General features: G+C 44.2%; 1 protein-coding gene across 1 annotated transcript; it reads left to right on the top strand.

Annotated features, from left to right (window-relative positions):
* The first annotated feature begins 1,138 nt into the window (after positions 1–1,138).
* On the top strand, positions 1,139–14,954 carry adam19b (ADAM metallopeptidase domain 19b). Its single transcript, XM_057042610.1, has 23 exons — positions 1,139–1,389; positions 1,728–1,840; positions 1,940–2,010; positions 7,514–7,592; positions 7,684–7,760; positions 8,740–8,941; positions 9,027–9,092; positions 9,439–9,510; positions 9,595–9,761; positions 9,940–10,024; positions 10,179–10,318; positions 10,410–10,587; positions 10,678–10,767; positions 11,277–11,472; positions 12,086–12,194; positions 12,287–12,503; positions 12,611–12,688; positions 12,902–13,010; positions 13,102–13,231; positions 13,336–13,438; positions 13,515–13,859; positions 13,986–14,080; positions 14,179–14,954. The coding sequence occupies exons 1-23, from the start codon at positions 1,281–1,283 to the stop codon at positions 14,183–14,185; spliced, it is 2,838 nt and encodes a 945-aa protein (XP_056898590.1). The 5' UTR covers positions 1,139–1,280; the 3' UTR covers positions 14,186–14,954.
* The last annotated feature ends 2,293 nt before the right edge of the window (positions 14,955–17,247 follow it).

Raw genomic sequence — 17,247 nt, 5'->3', positions numbered from 1 at the left:
TCGGTGCTAAGAATACCCTCACACACCCCGCGTACACTCTATCCTCCTGACATGTGCTCTGCTGCATTTTTATCATATCACTCCGACATGAGCGGCTCATTATGAATGGCTGCTGGAGCTGAAGGTGGGAGAAGCCAACTGTAGCCTTGTTACTGTAGCAGTCTGGGTCGGTGTCTAGTGTTGGCGCACATGTATTTTTGGTTCCCTGATCTCCACAGCGCCGCGGCTCCTGCACTGTACTTTATGTAACCGGCGTTAGACTCAGATGTTAACATTTAAGAGTAAAGTCTTTCAATAATGTGCTAAAATTGGACAAGACAAATGAGACAGAAGACAACTGCCGTTTCCTGGAGATGAAATTGGCTTTTGGCGATTTTAGGTCAGCACATACTGCGCCCGCCTCAACATGCAGTCTGGGCAAAGATCATGTCCAGGCAAATGGAGTTATTTAAAGATGGCATGTTTACACGTTGGCCTGAAAGAAATGAAACATCTGTTTATATATTACTTGCCCTAAACAGATTGCAAAATTTACACAACTAACATCAGTATATTTTGTATGGTAGTTCGTGATAAATTAAAATATTTGCTGTTTTTAGTTATAAAATCCTTAAAGCCCTTAAAATCTGGGAATACTTAACATTTTGGGGGTGTCCTGACATCGAAATTTGTAGATGAAGATGGCAGAAGACTTTAAGATTATGTTCACATTTTGATTCATCGTTTATTTAAAGAAAGAGAAATTAAGGAACCAAAGTCTGGTTGTTGGCACCATATTTGCATATTTACACATAAATTACAACCGTGGAGAAACGCGCTGCCGCTTAGTTCACACGTTTCATCTTTTTTTGATTTTCACGTTTACACTTATTCCCATTTAAAATGGAGTGTGGGGGGTGTCAAAGTTCTACTTTTAACGCAAATGAGTCAAATTCTGGACGTTAAAACGCACCTGAAAACTATCTTTTAATTTAAATTTCAAATGGGAAACTATGAAAAACCTTTATTTTCATGAAAAATGTCTCTGTCGGTGGAAAATAAAGCCTAAATCTTTTAAGGCTCTCATTTAAAAAAATAAAATAAAATCTCGCGCGTGTGTGTGCGCGCGCATTCGTGCGTGTGTGAAGGGGAGGGGCTGAGAGACGCGCGTCCTGCAAGCATCGCCACGGCGGCGGCGGCTCGTCGCGCCGCTGTCTCCACCTGATTAGACGCACGCAGATCGCCGAGCGCACATTTATGTCTCAGGTTGGAAGACGTCTCCGGGGCCGCTCGCTGTTAAAATGCGTCCGGGAGGGCGGCGGCGTCCTCCTGTCGGCGCTGTGCGCTCCTCCGTGTGTCTGGCTCTCATCGCCCTCCTCTGCGCTCCGGCTGCCGGAGCCGTTTACCACGGTGAGTCCGATTGTTTCTCACAGCCACGACTAAAAGCAATACTGTCAATCTCCTGTTGCAGTGCAGAGTAGCCTATCTCTTAACATTCTAAATTACTTACAAACGCCACCGCATGTAGGTTGTTTCAAAAATATTTGAAGTGAGACAGTATTACAAGTTCAAATATCTGTGAGCACCTTTTATTGGGTGTACGTTTGTTCCCTTTCACTATTCCCTTGATCATGATGTGAAGTGCACCAGAATGCGCTCACACGCGTGATTGTGCGCCAGAATTCAAACACAGAGTCCCAAAAATGTATTTGCACCACCTTCATCTCACTTTTTGGGCTGTTCTTCAGGAGAAGCTACCCAGGGTTCTGTGAGGAGCGTCCTTGAGCACGTCCATAGTTATGAGATTACCTATCCTCGATGGCTGCAGCCCCACAGACACAGAAGGTCTGCCAACCAGGAGGTGAGTCAGTCTGTTCCTCTGACTCCTCTGCTAAAAAATGAATTAAACATTACATATTAACACAACACCTCATAAATAACACGTGTTCTGTGTTTTTAGCATCCCTCCAAGGTGCTGGTTGTGATTACAGCTGAGGGCCAGGAGCTCAAACTAGAACTGGAGAAAAATGAGTAAGTGAGATGAGAACAGCTCCACACTGCAGTTTTTCCACACATGATGTCCCGCAATGTTCAATTTTCACTATTAAATGACTCCAATCTAATTATGCACAAACAGATTATACATCAGTACATGCAGATGTCTTCACAATTCAGCAAGATTTAGGTTTATAACCCCTCTGGTGCAAAGGGGGTTGGGTGAGGCGAGGAAGGATGACACCCGAGCTGCGTGCTTTGGGCAAACAGGAAGTGAGATTGCGCTTGCACCTATACCATCCTGTAATCTGCTGGTCCGGAACCAGAAGGTTAGTAACAGGAAAAGGCAGCAGGTGATGGCATAGTGTGATTGCACAGATGTGCGGGGATGTGAAGGGTGTCACCCGCAGTGCTGCGCGTGCTCTCGTTTAGATTCGTCTAGTCTACAGCTGGAGTGGAGTTGGTTCCATCAGCAGATGCAGGTTCCATCACTCCCCCCGTCGCTCACACATGCATTACCAGACAACGTCTCCGCTCCGTCTCACAGAGCGTCCCCTCAGGGATCGCCCCCACCCCCCCCCCCACCCCCGCTCTCACTCCTCAGCAGGTGGTCACACAGTCAGATCTCCTCATGGGCATAAGGAATTTTAATCAATCACACAATGTTTGTTTTTGTCTGCGTGCTCCGGAGAGGGGTCGAGGTTGGCAAGGACAGAAGGCTGACTACATTTGTGACCTCCTTAAAGCCTAAAAAATAGTCTGACAAAACTCCCTCAAATGTTTGGAAACCGTTTTTGTGCAACCCTTCGATGGTTTCCTCTAACCTCCAACAAAAAAATGTACAGCGAGTTGAACGATACCATGCACTTCTCTATGGTTTCGTCAAAAAGCTGAAGTGAAATTTGGCAGATATTTATAAGATATGGAGTGGCATTGGCGTAAACACTTTTGTAAGTCCCATCTTAAAAAACAGACACGCAAGTTGCAGCATAACAATTTTTTCTTCATTATTTTTTTATTATGTATTTAATAAGCATTGCAGAGGTTAGCTAAAAGAGATAGCTTCTTGTGATAGCTGCAGGGGCAGGTACGATTACATTTTGGCTTCCTGTTAAATAGCTGCAAAGGCATTATGTTGTCACCCATGCAACCACACAATATGCTGAAAGCAACAGCAAATGAAACAAAATACACACGAAGTGTTAACACACATAAATACCAAACTAAAGGAGCTCCCACAGGTTTATTCAGTAGTTTATTCAGTGTTTTTTTTCCTACCACCTCGTCTCCTCTTTTCCTGGATTACTGTGTTTTCATTTCCATGGCTGCTTCCTCTGTTGGCCTAATGTGGAGAGTTCAGGGCCATGTGAGAGTACGGGCAGGGGGATAATGAAGAACACGGGAGTATGTGTGAAGATCAGTGTCTGAGCTGGAGACGAGCCAGAGAAAATGAAGCCAGTGTCCTCTTCTCTGTCCTGACCACTCCCGATTGCAACAGTTTCCCCGACAGCCTGCAGCTAAAGGAGCCATCGGCGACTCTACGAACTGTTCTTTTTCCCCTCTCACCTCTCATCTTCACACACCGCTCTCATTTGATTTCACATTTGTCCACCTCTTTTGCTTTCGCCATCCTTTCAACAAACCCCAGAAAAAAAGGCGCTGGACACGACTCCCAGCACAGAATCCATTAATTTACGTCCTCCCGCACTCCTGCGTGTCAAATACCCTCGAGTGCGTGCATGGGTGCGTCTCTTTGTTTGAGTGTGCGGTCTGCAGCCTGAGCTTTTATCTTAATGAATGGGCAGTGCTGCACCCAGTCAGGCTTTGATTTGGTTAAGAGCCTGTCAGAGGCTGGCGCTGCTGACTCAGAGCGCAGGAAAAGGGATGTAAATGCAGCATGAGATGGGAGGAAATGGAGTAGGAACTGAATGATGATGGGGGGAGGGGGGGAGCCATGGAAAGCAGAATGTAGAGACAGGCGGGTTATGAAGTATGTCTGCTTCAGACATGAACGCTGAGGATATTAATGTTTCATCCGCTCCGTGACTTTGTTCTGGTGATTAATGTCCTCGCTAAGGCCGTCTGGCCGCAGACCTGAACCAAAACTCGGGGAAGCGTACATATCATAGTTACGACTGTCCCTGTTCTCACCTCATGCGTCAGCCACCGTCCGCTCTAAAAACCAGCAGCTCGTTCTCCCCTCACCTCCTTCCACTGATCTGACATTCCCCAGGGCTCCAGTACAAATACACGCCTCCCACATGCTTTCAGAGGCCGCGGCCACACGCAGACAGGCGACACACAGACACAGCAATCCCGAAGAACACGGACAAGACAAAGAGCAAAGCGCTGACGGATGGCAGATCGAGTGGCAGAGGGCAGGGATTCATCCACTCGCCCTTTCTTCCCTGTTTAGTCTCACAGCGCTGTCTCCGTGGATGTATTCATCTGTGCCTGTGTGTTGTGGAAACCCTCGCCAGGCCTCACGTAACACAACACTGGTAAAAGTCTCTTCATCATTTGTGGCTGAGGTGTACTTAAACTCTACATCAGCCTTCTCCCTCTCCCTCCCTCCACTGCTGCGTAGTGATGTCATCTGATACTCAGAGAGAATGTGACCCACTGACCCTAAAATGCATTACCCAACATCCCCTTCTCCTCCCTTCCATTTCCAAGTGTACATTAGCATTAGCCCCCCTTCGCTCCCTTCATGAGGCTGAACCAATCCTTTGTCTCAGCCAGTCTTAATTCAGGCCGCAGCATCACGCTCCTCAATCCCCACATCTGTCCAGAACCTGGACGTCCTCCAAAACGCCATCAAAGAGAGGATTTTATGGTCTTGATATGTGATCCGTGTCAGCATTTAAGAGATAGCGGTTTTGTCTAAACGCTCTAGATTTTCCCATGTCGATGCTGGTCCGGATACTGTGGGTGCGGAGAGAATGTGCTTTACTGTGTTTAACTTGTGCATGAAGGCTAATTCTGGATGCAAAATTTGCTGAATAATGGGCACATCTGCTTTAGTGGCTGTCTGGCAACCTTACAGAGAAGCGGTCTGCCACAAAATGCCCGACAGACCACACGTTTTCTTTGTGTTCTGGTATTCTTGTGCAAAGACCAAACATAGAAAATGTATTACGTCAATAAGGAGCATCAAGGGGGGAGTGTTACATACGTTCGTGTTGCCATTGTTAGTCTTATAACAGACGACCTGAGAGCTCCTAAAATCTCAGCCCAAAGAGTTCCATTCACTCTGTGGTGGTTACCACTTTATTTTACATTGATGGATTCGAGTGAAGTGTTTATGCTGGTGTGGACAACTGGACACTGCAGTGATGTTATGTAAAATACTTAGGTAAGTCAAATTTAATTGATTTTAATTTCGACTGGTCAAAGCCATCCGGCTTAGGGAGAAGTGGGGGAAGATGGATGCCCAAAGCCCCTCGGAATGCCACACACACGTGTTCTTCTCACCCATCTTCGTTTTGTGGCGCACAAGTTATGATTCATTGGGTGGAAGAATGTTTTAGAGAGACTTTTAAAATGCAAACTGAACGGTTTAACCACAACTTAGAAGATATTTTTGGGTGGTGCCTGTGGTTTTCTAACAGGATGACAGACAGTCTTGTGATTTGAATCAACCGCCGCTTAGTTCTGCTACAACAATTGAGGAATTATTTTAATGTGTTTTAAGCCAAAACAGACATTGTTAAACGTTACGTGTCTCATCATTAAAAATGAGTCTCCAACGTGCAGACAGCAGCTGTACAGCTGAGTCAGTCGTCTGCAACTTTTAAAGGGGCCTGTTGGAGTGACAGGGAGGATTAAGCAGATAAGAGCATGATGGGAATCTCAGGGAAGCTTAAATTAGACAGAACATAATTGAGGTGAAAAGTTCATCTCTTGTACTCCATGCAAGGTGACATCGACCGGATACAGCAGTCATTTTAAAGTGTGTGTGTGTGTGTGTGTGTGACTGTACACTCCCTCTTAACCCCTGAACTGCAGACTGATACCCTGCAATTAGAAAACTTCAGATATTTTCTGTCTCTTGACTTGCTCTGTGGCCACTGTAAACAGGCCCTTATTGTTTTTTTGATCCTTTAGGGCATTTGAGTGAAGAAAAGAAAAATCCCCATCTTCCATTCAATCATCCACTTCATCCCTTCAAGGAGCACTTTGACATTTCATTGAATGCACTTATTCACTTCCTTTGCCTGGAGGCAGATGAGAAGCTTGATACTATTCTCGTGCTTGTGTCTTAAATATGGGGCTATGGTCAGAAGGTTATCTTGTTTTAGTTCCTGTGATGTCCGAAAACAAGATGCAGAAGCTAACCAATAATAATCCAAATCGCCAGTATCATACAGTCACAAGAGTTTTTTTTTAACCATGCAGACAAATTTAGCATTTGAATTAGACCAAAGATCATATTAATTTAATTAGTGTGGGGGGAGGGGGGAGCACAGAGCTCCACCAAGCAGCTAGTTTCCCCACATATTGTGATTTACACCCGTAGTATAGTATATGTACAGGCAGTAGTAATACAGGCTTACAGTACGTAACGTTGTAGTTGTTTGGCCTCTGATCTTTGGAAAACCAAATGTCCCACCAGAATCATTGGTTCCTTGGCCCATTACCAATATTTCCTAAACTCTCAAGTTTTTCAACAATCAAACACAGACAGAGACATAAAATCCTTGGTGGAGGTAATAGCTTGAAATGAGTTGACAGATTTATTCACTTATTGTAGGATTCTCCAGGCATACTGTTAACTGGGGGCCATAATGCTAAGCTAAGTTTGGATGATTTTAATGATTTCAGAAATCTATCTTGGGATCAAATGTGCATATTTTGCACTTCAATTATTTATTCATCTTCAGTCCAGTGCTGTATATTTGTTTAAAAAATAACTCTCCTTAGAAAAGAACCCTATGACCAGGCAAAGTTTAGTGATTACATCATGAATAGTATCTCACATGTTGGCTAATACAATGAATTCTCTTTAGTTCAAAGAGTGCGAGTCCGACTGTGGTTAAAGATCGGAGGGGGCAGAGCAAAATGAAAGCAGCTGCAGTTTATGAATGAAAACAGGAAGAATGGATTGAGACGCTCAAAGGGAAGAAAGGCAGGAAAATAAGCCACGTTGCAAATACTGGGCTACTATGATGACAGAAATGGGTCTAAATATACACACAGCTGAACATTCAAACACCATAAAATTAGTTTCTCTTGATGCTTCTTTGGTTAACCTAAAAAAAACAAATGAAATTTGCAGGAGTTATTTGGCAAAGGTGCATGTGGATCGCATTACAGCCACAACATTCTTTGTATTTCCTCTCTTCTCTGAGATCTTCTGAATCTCTAAAGCAGTCTGGTTTTAAGTGGCGTCTCCACCGGGGTCCATATTTTATGGGCTGTGAGCTGCGTGAGTTTTTCTGTTTTCTCCTCTCTTTGCTCCAGAATCCCATCGTTCCCTTAGACCAGCATATTGTTGCAATTGCAGGCGAATATTTATTTTCTCTAAATCTTTCACCAGGCAGCTGCTGGTCCCTGGATATCAGGAAATATGGTACACGGCGGATGGAGATCGGAAGTCATCCTCTCCTGCCAATAATGTAAGATTATGAAAATGTTCTCACACTTTGGGATGATCCCGCACCACCTGCATCCATACACAGCTGCCTGTTAATGGTTTTTGTCTTTCAGCGACACTGTTTCTACCATGGGGAGGTTCGGGGCGTGGATGGTTCAAGTGTCGCTGTGAGCACGTGCTCAGGACTCAGGTAGAGAAAAGCATTTTTGGACACTCAAAGTTGATCCCAAAAATAAAAACTTGACAGGTTTTCTGCAAAAAGGAGCGACAAAAGTAACATTTATGCATCAATCAGTTCATGACAAATCAAATGGCTCATGCCCCACTGGGCTGATGCATGTGAAACCAGTTAAAGCATCATATTTGGAGTCTAGAAACTGCTGAAGAAAATGGCTGGACAGATACATGCAGATGTGGGTTGTTGCCCCGCTGCTCGTTTTGTGATCTCACAGTGGCCAAACAGATAATGTGACAGGAAACAGTCACACGGAGTGTGCAGGTTAGTAGGTCATTGGCTCCAGAAGTTGGTTCACTGAGTACGGTTCAGTGTGGAGATCCTGTGTTTTCTCCTGGTGTGGATCCAGGGCAGCTGCTCCTTCCTGCTGTAAAGAGGAGGGACCGGCACCCCGGGAGGAGCTGGCAAAGCACCGGCAGTCGTGGCTGGACCGCACACCAGTTTTTTTTTTCTGTGTGTAGCACATCTGGAGACTGGGAGCATGGATATTAGATGTCTTCCTGCAGATGCAAGAGAAATGCAAACACAGAGGGCTGATGACATGTGGGCGTCTGAACTCTGCAGATGTTTTCTGCAGCTGCTTGAATCGCCGCTGCGTGTCTGCGTTTGAGTGTGGACGTATGCGTCCGTGAGCAGTTCTGGGGAAAGGCAGGGAGAGCGTGCAATGCTCGGTCAGTTCCAGCTGATCTTCCCTGACAAACAGCAGTAAATCAGCTGGGACACATTTTTCTGCTCCATAAAACCGCCGTGGACAAACAAAATAAGTCTGATGTGCAGCCATCTGGTTTTATCCACACATATAAAAAATTATTTCAACAAAGTAGGTTTGAGATCTAAATAGCAGTTTCCTTTGGGTAACACATCATCCAGCCAGACAGCAACATTCACCCCCTCATTTCCTGATGGAACCATCAGCGGTGTCTTGTTTTCTCAGGGGACTGATTTCCCTGAACACAAGCGTCAGCTACCTGATAGAGCCTCTGTCTGCTGCCGGGGGCGAAGAGCAGCACGCTGTTTTTAGAGCGGAGAGTCTCCAGCTACCCAGAGGTAGCTGCCTGCATCACCCTGGCAACACGGGACACAAGGAGGAGCTTGATGACTTCATCCATGGGATGATGTCACCGCAGTTGAGCAGAGTGAGTTCAGAAACGATCGCCTGCCTTAAACGGCGTTTCCACAAGTGACACCACATGATTCATTTCAACTGTTTTCCATTTTCAGAACAAAAGGGACCTGAGCCAGAATATGAAATATGTAGAACTGCTGTTAGTGGCTGACAAGGCCGAGGTGAGGACCAGATAAACAACAGTCAAGCAGCAATGAGGAGGAGTTTGAGACTAACAACATTAGTTGTTAGATGGATCTTCTCTATGACATGAGCAAGTTTGTGTGATATAAAACATAAAGATTAGCGTTTTCTTCTCAATCCAGACAAGGATGTCCATATAGGGACTGCAGGAGGATGTCATAAATTCCATTTATGATACTGGCTTTGTAAATAGCATAATTTGACATCACACATAAATATAGTAAATGCACATCTCAAACGCACATCCTGTCGTTGTTTTGAAGAAACGTGGGTGTATGTGGGCGTTTCTGTTTCTGTTTCATAAACGGCCTGTGTAATTTATAGTTTGACAAACACGGGAGCAATTTCGAGAAGACTAAATTGAAGTTACTAGAAGCCGCCAACTTGGTTGATAAGGTAAAGCCTGATGTCAATGTGTCACCTCTATGTTTAGCACCGACAAGTCAAAATGTGTGAAACTGTTCCTGTGCTCTTCCACAGTACTATAAGGTCCTAAACATCCGCGTTGCATTAATCGGTCTGGAGGTGTGGACCAACGTGGACATGATCAGTGTCTCAGACAACCCTCACAGCACTTTGGCAGCGTTCCTGTCATGGAGAAGCAAACAGCTCCGCACTTTGCCTAACGACAATGCCCAGCTCATCACGTGAGCGGCCCTTTCCTTTACCCGCTTTTTTATTAATGATTTGTCAGTTTCCTCTTCTGCCAAGCAGATCCCTCGCTTAGTTTTATCTCTAGTGTGTGAGACAGTAACCAGCACCATTTGCATCCCAGTGGCCATTGTCCAGATGGAACTAATCTACAGTGGCCTTTTGTGTCTCCAGGGGGAGGGCATTTCAGGGTACAACCATTGGCCTGGCTCCGCTTAAAGCCATGTGCTCTGACTACCAGTCTGGTGGAGTAAATACGGTAAAGTACATTAAATGCAACAGTCAGAAGCACTGCAGTGTGCAGAAAATACTTTTTATTTAAAGTATATTTCAAGGGTCTTGAATTTCAATATGGGCCACAAAAAAAGTTTCACACTGATTTCTGGGTCCTCTTTAACCCTCATGTTCAACAGGACCACTCAGAGTCAGCTGTGGGCGTAGCCGCAACCATGGCGCACGAAATGGGCCACAACTTCGGGATGACCCACGACAGCACAGGCTGTTGCCAGGCGAGGGCCGAAGACGGAGGCTGCATCATGGCGGCTGCTACAGGGTAAAGCTTACCAGTAGTCCAGACTAAATGAAAAGCATCTAAGGTGGTGTCATTTACATGGTTTTTACGCTTCTTTCCCACCGTGCTCCAGTCACCCTTTTCCACGCGTGTTTAACGACTGCAACCTGAAAGAGCTGAGGAGCTACCTGACCTCTGGAGGCGGGAAGTGTCTCTTCAACTTGCCAAACACTAGAGTGATGTACGGAGGCCAGCGCTGCGGCAATGGTTACCTGGAGGAAGGCGAGGAATGCGACTGCGGTGAAGAAGAGGTCTTTGTCGTGTCTCTCTCATGGGTTTTTCCCTGCGTACTTTCCTGCTTGGACGCATGTGTCCTCAACTGACTCAAACCTTTGTTGCAGGAATGTACCAGTCTCTGCTGCAACGCCAACAACTGCACTCTGAGAGCTGGAGCTGAGTGTGCTCATGGCGTCTGCTGCCACAAGTGCAAGGTACAGATCAACTGGGGAGAGGAATTACCATGAATTAGTCGCTTTGATTACTGTTATTAAATAAAGCCCAGGTACTCAATTACCTAGACCCCTGAAAATGATCTGATGGCTCAGACGTATATTACTAAAAAAAAAATCACTTATAGTATTTACATAACCAAATGATTTTCTCCAGGGTACTCTGCAATTAGCTTTGTTGTTGTGTTGATGCATAGCGACCTGTGGCACAACAGATTAAATTGGGAAGGCAGACTTTACTGCTCAGACTGTCAGAGCCATAATTATTTGGACACTGACTATATATATCTATATAGATCTATATATATATATATAGATCTATATAGATATATATATACCATATATGACTCCCATTTTGTATAGCACCAGAGTGTATTTAAAATATAACAGAACTGCTTTCATTTTGCAGTAATTATATATTATCTACTTCGGTGTCATATCTTTCTGCTGTTTGTGACAGAATTTTCAGTTTATTATCTCTCTCTGTGCAGTTGAAGAGCCCTGGTGTTCTGTGTCGAGCCCCTTCTGGATCATGTGACCTTCCAGAATACTGTGATGGCAGAACAGAATCTTGTCCAGCTAATTTTTACCTGGTAGATGGTACAACCTGTGCAAGTGGGCAAGCCTACTGCTACACCGGCATGTGTCTGACCCTGGAGCAGCAGTGTCAGTCTCTCTGGGGACAAGGTGGGTGAGACCGGTGGCCTGTGATCTGTTATTTTCAAACTTTCAATATTGCACCAACCCTTTCGGTTTTATCTGCTCACTGCTTGCAGTGAAAAATTAGTGTGTAATACTGAGACCAGTCGTGTATCTGTAATTTAGCAGTTCTTCCACTAGAGGGCAGAATCTATAAATGACACAGTTGGAAGACACGTTAGTACAGAATATTTTACTTGTAAATTATTATTGGTCGCTATAATACTCAATTTACAGTTGTTTTCAGCACAGTTTTTTATTCTTCCAATGATGTTATTTCATTTTCAGGGAGTCCCAATTGAATGAATGTCTTACATTAGCATTTATAGTAGTTTAGCATCCGGTGTATATCATAGTGGAGTGATAATATGTCAGCAGGTTACAGGATTAGGGATTGTTATTGGATGGTTTCCATGTACATACTGTGACAGCCCCTACCCTGGAGAGCCTTTGTAGTTCCACGGGAGTCACATAGACACATTAAAGGCTACCATCTGGTCTCCATCAGTCAGCCACATTTACACTCCTGTGATGTTTGGTGTGTGTTTTTGCGTGCTGTAAAAATGAGTGTTTCTCTGTATTTTCTGTCTTCTGACCAAAGATGGACGTCCAGCCCCTGAGCTGTGTTTCAAGAAGGTTAATGAAGCTGGGGACATGTTTGGAAACTGTGGAAAAGATCTGCTGGGGAGGTACAAGACCTGTAAGGACAGGTAAAGATACAAAAACCTCAAAATCATCTTATTTCATGGGATTAACCCCTCTCAACCAAGGTTTGACCCTCGTCTTTCATTATATCTTCCAGGAATGCTAAATGTGGGAAAATTCAGTGTTTAACATCTGTTTCCAAGCCCATTGAAAACAATGCTGTTCGCATTGAAACCACCGTCAGTGTGGGCAACGAGAAGATCCGGTGTATGGGAACACACGTGTATAAGGCTGGACAGGTGGACGAAGAAACTCAGAGTGACACTCTGGACCCAGGCTTGGTCATGACGGGCACCAAGTGTGGAGTCGATTCGGTGAGACACAAACGTGTAATTTTGCATTAATTTTTTTAGATTGTGTATACCCACCCCCCTTTTTTATGGGAGTCAGTCATCTTTAATACTTCCTCTCCTTCCAACAGATTTGTTTTAATGGGGAATGTCGCAATGCATCTTTCCTCAGAGCTGATGAGTGCAATAACAAGTGCAATGGACACGGGGTGAGTTTCTTTGACTAAGGAACAGCAAAGCCATACGAGGGTGGGAAAGCACGAAAAATAGTCTAAGATGCAGATATTTCCTTATTCAGTTTACCAATACAGTATAGTGCCAGTGTTGTCTTTTGCATTTACCCGGGGGTACTACCGTAATCGTAGTGGCTTGGGCCTGGGTGGGTTGATTAATACAGGTTTTTTTTAATGTTCTTTCACAAGCTGTGCAACAACAACCATAACTGTCATTGTGATGCTGGCTGGGCTCCTCCTCTATGTGAAAAGAAGGGTTTCGGGGGCAGTCTGGACAGTGGCCCTGTCATCAACCACAGTGAGACAGCTCTGTTTTGTGTTGATTATAATATATATACTGATAATGATGAGGATTTCTCACTCCAATCTTCTTCTATTGTTCCTCCCAGGCAACCTCCTACCCATGCTGCTGAGTCTCCCCCTGGTCATCTTTGTGGCTCTGGCTGTTGTGGGACTGTGGAGGTGCTACGGGCACAAACTCAGCCCACTGAAATCCTCTGCTCCACCGCCAGTGCCAAGGTATTTAATTCATAGGGGAACAATAATTTAAGGCTGTTCTTGTATGTCACTCTGTAAGTTGTTTGAGTGATTGAAAGATGGATTGGTGCTTTTTAAATTCTCAGCTGTTCCATCCCAGTGGAGGGGAAGCCTTTATGTGCTGACAGTCAAGTGAGTGGTCACGCCAACCCAGCATTCTTGTTGAAAAAGCAGGAATTGGACCGTGTGGTAGGCAATTATGTCCTAGACAGTATTCTGTTTTCCTCTTAATTGTGACTTAAAATATTTCCCACGATTCTTCCAGAGTAAACCCTCTCCACATCCCAGTCCCTCTTGCTCAACTCAGTCCAGAAACGCTCCCGCACGCCCTGGGGTGAAACCTCCTCCCGTCCCTCCGGGGAAGAAAGATGAACTCGTTCAGCCTCTGAAGCAACCTAGAACTACACCTCAGAGACAAACCCCTCCTCAGGTTAAAGCTCTACCTTCCATGAAATCTGAGCAAGCGCAAAAGCAGGCTCCTCCACCACCGTCGGGACTTTTAGCTTCTCGGAGCCCTAAAAACAACTCTCAGCCTTCTACAGTACCCAAACCCCGGCCAGACCCCCCGAACAGACCTCCGCCACCTTGTCCTGTCAACAAGCCATTACTGGTAATGCATTTTTAGCTCTTCATATCTTCATTTTTTTTTTTTCCCCTTTGCTTTTGAAAAAAAATTATTTCAGTGAATTTTGCAAAATATCACTTTTGTCTATCCTTTGATATTTTTCAAATGGAGGAAAAGCAGCAAACAAAAGGCCCGCAGGTTCCTGCTAGTGCTCTGCAGAGAGGAAGAGTTGCTTTGGCCCCATCTGCTGGTCAGAAGCCAAACAGGTAATTCGTGTTGTTTAAAAAGTGAATTATTATTATTATTATTATTATTATTATATTTAGGTCCATGCTTAACTCATTATTTCCTTCACTTGTTTTAGGGTGTAAGAGCTCAGGGAGATGCTGAGGAACACCACTGAATATATTCAGCTGTCTTTTTAGATTTTAGCAGCTGATTTAAAAAAAAAAGAATATTATGGATGCTATATTCACATTGATGTGTACTGAGATACAGCTGCCACCACAGTACATATCAAAAAAGTATAATTTATGTCTTAATTTTTCAGGCTTAGTCTCATTTGTTAATTAGCTTTCTGTGTCGGCTGAACAAAAGTCAAAGCTGTGAATTTAGGAAGTATTATTATTGTCCCAAAACGTCAATGGAAATGTGAAATTGTTCAACATGTGCAGCAGTGGTGAGATGCTGGTGCAAGAGTATTTATTCACAGAAAGAAAAACAGATGTTTACAACGCCGCTGCACTAAACCTGTTGTCTTGTGAAGAGCATCGGCTGTAAAGGGATATCTTATATTAAGAAAATATGCCTATATTGAAGTGTTTACTTTCATAATGTGTGATTAAGACAGGGGTTTAACTGGACTATTGGGGACCAGTGAGATCCATCCATGCATGTTGTGGCTCTGTAGCAGGATTTGCTAGGGATTTTTTTCCTCCAATTTATAAAAGACCACTAATTTTATCCAAAGACCACTGAAACACAGGTACCATTCTGTGCTCACCAATCACCTGGTTTTACACAAAAACCTCTGCTGTGTTGCCTCTTCATATCACACCTATGCAATCTCACCGTGCAGCTCTGTCCCTAACTGAAATTCCAACAAATGTCAAATAAAAATGTAACGGAAAACAACTTAAATGGCTGTCTGCTTTGATTTATTGCTGCATGTACACTCCTGTAGCTGATCAACATAGTGCAACATGCTTAGTTCCATCATAACTTAAAGAAGACGTTCAAGTGCCACGCAGGGCCAGGGACTTTTCTCTGGGGAGTTTGCATGTTCTCCCTGGATCTGCAGGGGTTTAACAGCTTTCTCCCACAGTCCAAAGACATCCATCGGGGGAAGAGGCCAAATAGTGACCCTGAACTGACCTTAGGTATGAATATGAGTGTAAATGGTTTATTTGTTTCTATATGCCCATTAAGACATAAAGCTAATGGACTAAAAAGTTCATACGGACTAGTAAATGCACTGCCTGGCTAAGAAAAAGGTCACCATGGTTGGTACATGGGCGATTGGCAACAAGTTATGCCAAGCTAATGCCAGCATAGCTTCCGGTGTCCTGCGATCCTGCATTATATGGATGGCAATAAATGAATGAATGATTACTTCATGAAATATTTAACATCACGGATGAGCACAATTAAAATGTCCAGGTCCACATTCTTTTTCAGTTACTGTAACAGTGCAGGCCCATAATAAAACACATTTCTTGAGGATGACCAGGTTTAAATGACAGCACCTGTCATTGGCACTGCTGGATACACCGAAAGGTATCTGCCCTTTAGCTCATGACATCCTTCACTGAGATGAAAGCGCCCTCATTTATTCTAATCAAAAGGCTGCTAAATACCGAGGCCAGACCCCCTGAACCAGCTCTCCTCCAAGTCAAAGGTGCAGGCACCCACACACACACAGACTGGTGGACACGTACTGGTGGTGATCTTCCACAGGACCAACGGTGGCTGTGACACAGGGGGAGACGTGGCAGCCGCAAAAGGTTTTAACATGTGGCCTAATTGCAATTTCTCCTAGAGAGCATAATTAGTGTTAGTTAACATGTCACTTCCTGTGGAGTCTCATCTATTAGAGATGATGATTGGCCGAGGGATAAAACGAGGGGGTGACACCCCCACCTCTCCTCACAGCCAGGGGCAGCAAAGAGGATCTCACCTGCTGAAAGCTCCCCTGCCTGCTATAATGACCCAATTATGCCAGAGCTACTTTTCCACACAATTATGCTGATCACTTTTGTTCTTTCCCCACTGATTTTGTTTCATGATTACGGTGACTGAAATACCACAGGCTGGTTGTGCTGACTTGTTCTATAATATTACAAAAATGGTTTAATTGACATGGAAATTGGGATCAATAGTCGTCAATCTCTAAAAAGGCTTTTGTTTTCCTGCAACAATCAGAAAGTTTGCAGTTTTGGCCATGTCACAGCGGCGTTCTTGGGCCAGGTCAGTAACCCGAGGACCGAGGGTGTGTTATGTATGATTGGAATATGCTTCTGGCAGTGAAAGGTCAGCATGAATGATGAATGAGATGAAAAGGCCATGGTGGGGTGGGGTAGGCAAAGGTGTAAAGTAAGAAAAGACCTGCACTTAAAATGTAACATTCTCTTCTCATTCTCTGCCTTTTATCTTCTGACCTTGTTATAATGATGTTGAAATAACTCCTTGAAGGTTGTCGTTGATCTGAACTCATTGACCTGAACGCTTTCACACGTCCAGCCGTACAGTTACATCACACTGACCAAATCACTCAAACGTCTGGATGTGGTTGGAGATTCTAACCGTGAGGTTCTGACCCAAAATGTGCATCCAGGCCAAAGAAACAAGAATTCCTTGATAAACTCTAACAGAGGTGAGGCAATGAAATGACCCCCACCTGAACTCTGACCAGTGCTGTTTGCCTTTAATGAGAACCCTTGGCAATTCTGGAGGATGACCTTATAAAAAATATTTAATGACGGTCAGCAGGAGATCATCCACCCATGCCCAGTTCACCTTATTAAGACTGCGTGTGTGTTTTGTATATATTTCCTACTTAACTACTCATTTCACTAGCTTAGTAAGGACCTTCTTGGGAAGTGAGGACATTTTGGATGGTCCTCACAACATCAAAGGTCAGTTTGAGGGTTAAGTCATGTTAAGGTTGAGGTTAGAATTAGGTTTTGGTCAGGGTTAGGGTTAGGAACATAATTGTATTGTGTGTGTGTGTGTGTGCGTGTGTGTGCGTGTGTGTGTGTGTGTGTGTGTGTGCGTGTGTGTGTGCGTGTGCGTGTGCGTGTGTAGATGATTAAGAGAAACCAATGAGTTCAACACAAATAGAGTTTCTTTTGTAATTTGAAAGCAGATTTGATTCTATCATTAACTTCCAGTTGCCCAGTTCAATAGAAAAAAAGAGGCTTTGTCACCTTCGGGG

Source organism: Takifugu flavidus, chromosome 9 (assembly GCF_003711565.1).
Source record: "Takifugu flavidus isolate HTHZ2018 chromosome 9, ASM371156v2, whole genome shotgun sequence".
In the NCBI taxonomy this organism is placed as follows: domain Eukaryota; kingdom Metazoa; phylum Chordata; class Actinopteri; order Tetraodontiformes; family Tetraodontidae; genus Takifugu; species Takifugu flavidus.
The sequence above is the reverse complement of the archived record's forward strand: the minus strand, read 5'-3'. Positions and strand labels throughout refer to the sequence as shown.

Excerpts from the sequence above, each read along its gene's own strand:
- adam19b (XM_057042610.1), top strand. The coding sequence starts at position 1,281 with ATGCGTCCGGGAGGGCGGCGGCGTCCTCCTGTCGGCGCTGTGCGCTCC. Across the intron at positions 7,593-7,683 it reads CATCCTCTCCTGCCAATAAT|CGACACTGTTTCTACCATGG; the intron begins GTAAGATTATGA and ends TTTGTCTTTCAG. Across the intron at positions 10,588-10,677 it reads GCGACTGCGGTGAAGAAGAG|GAATGTACCAGTCTCTGCTG; the intron begins GTCTTTGTCGTG and ends CCTTTGTTGCAG.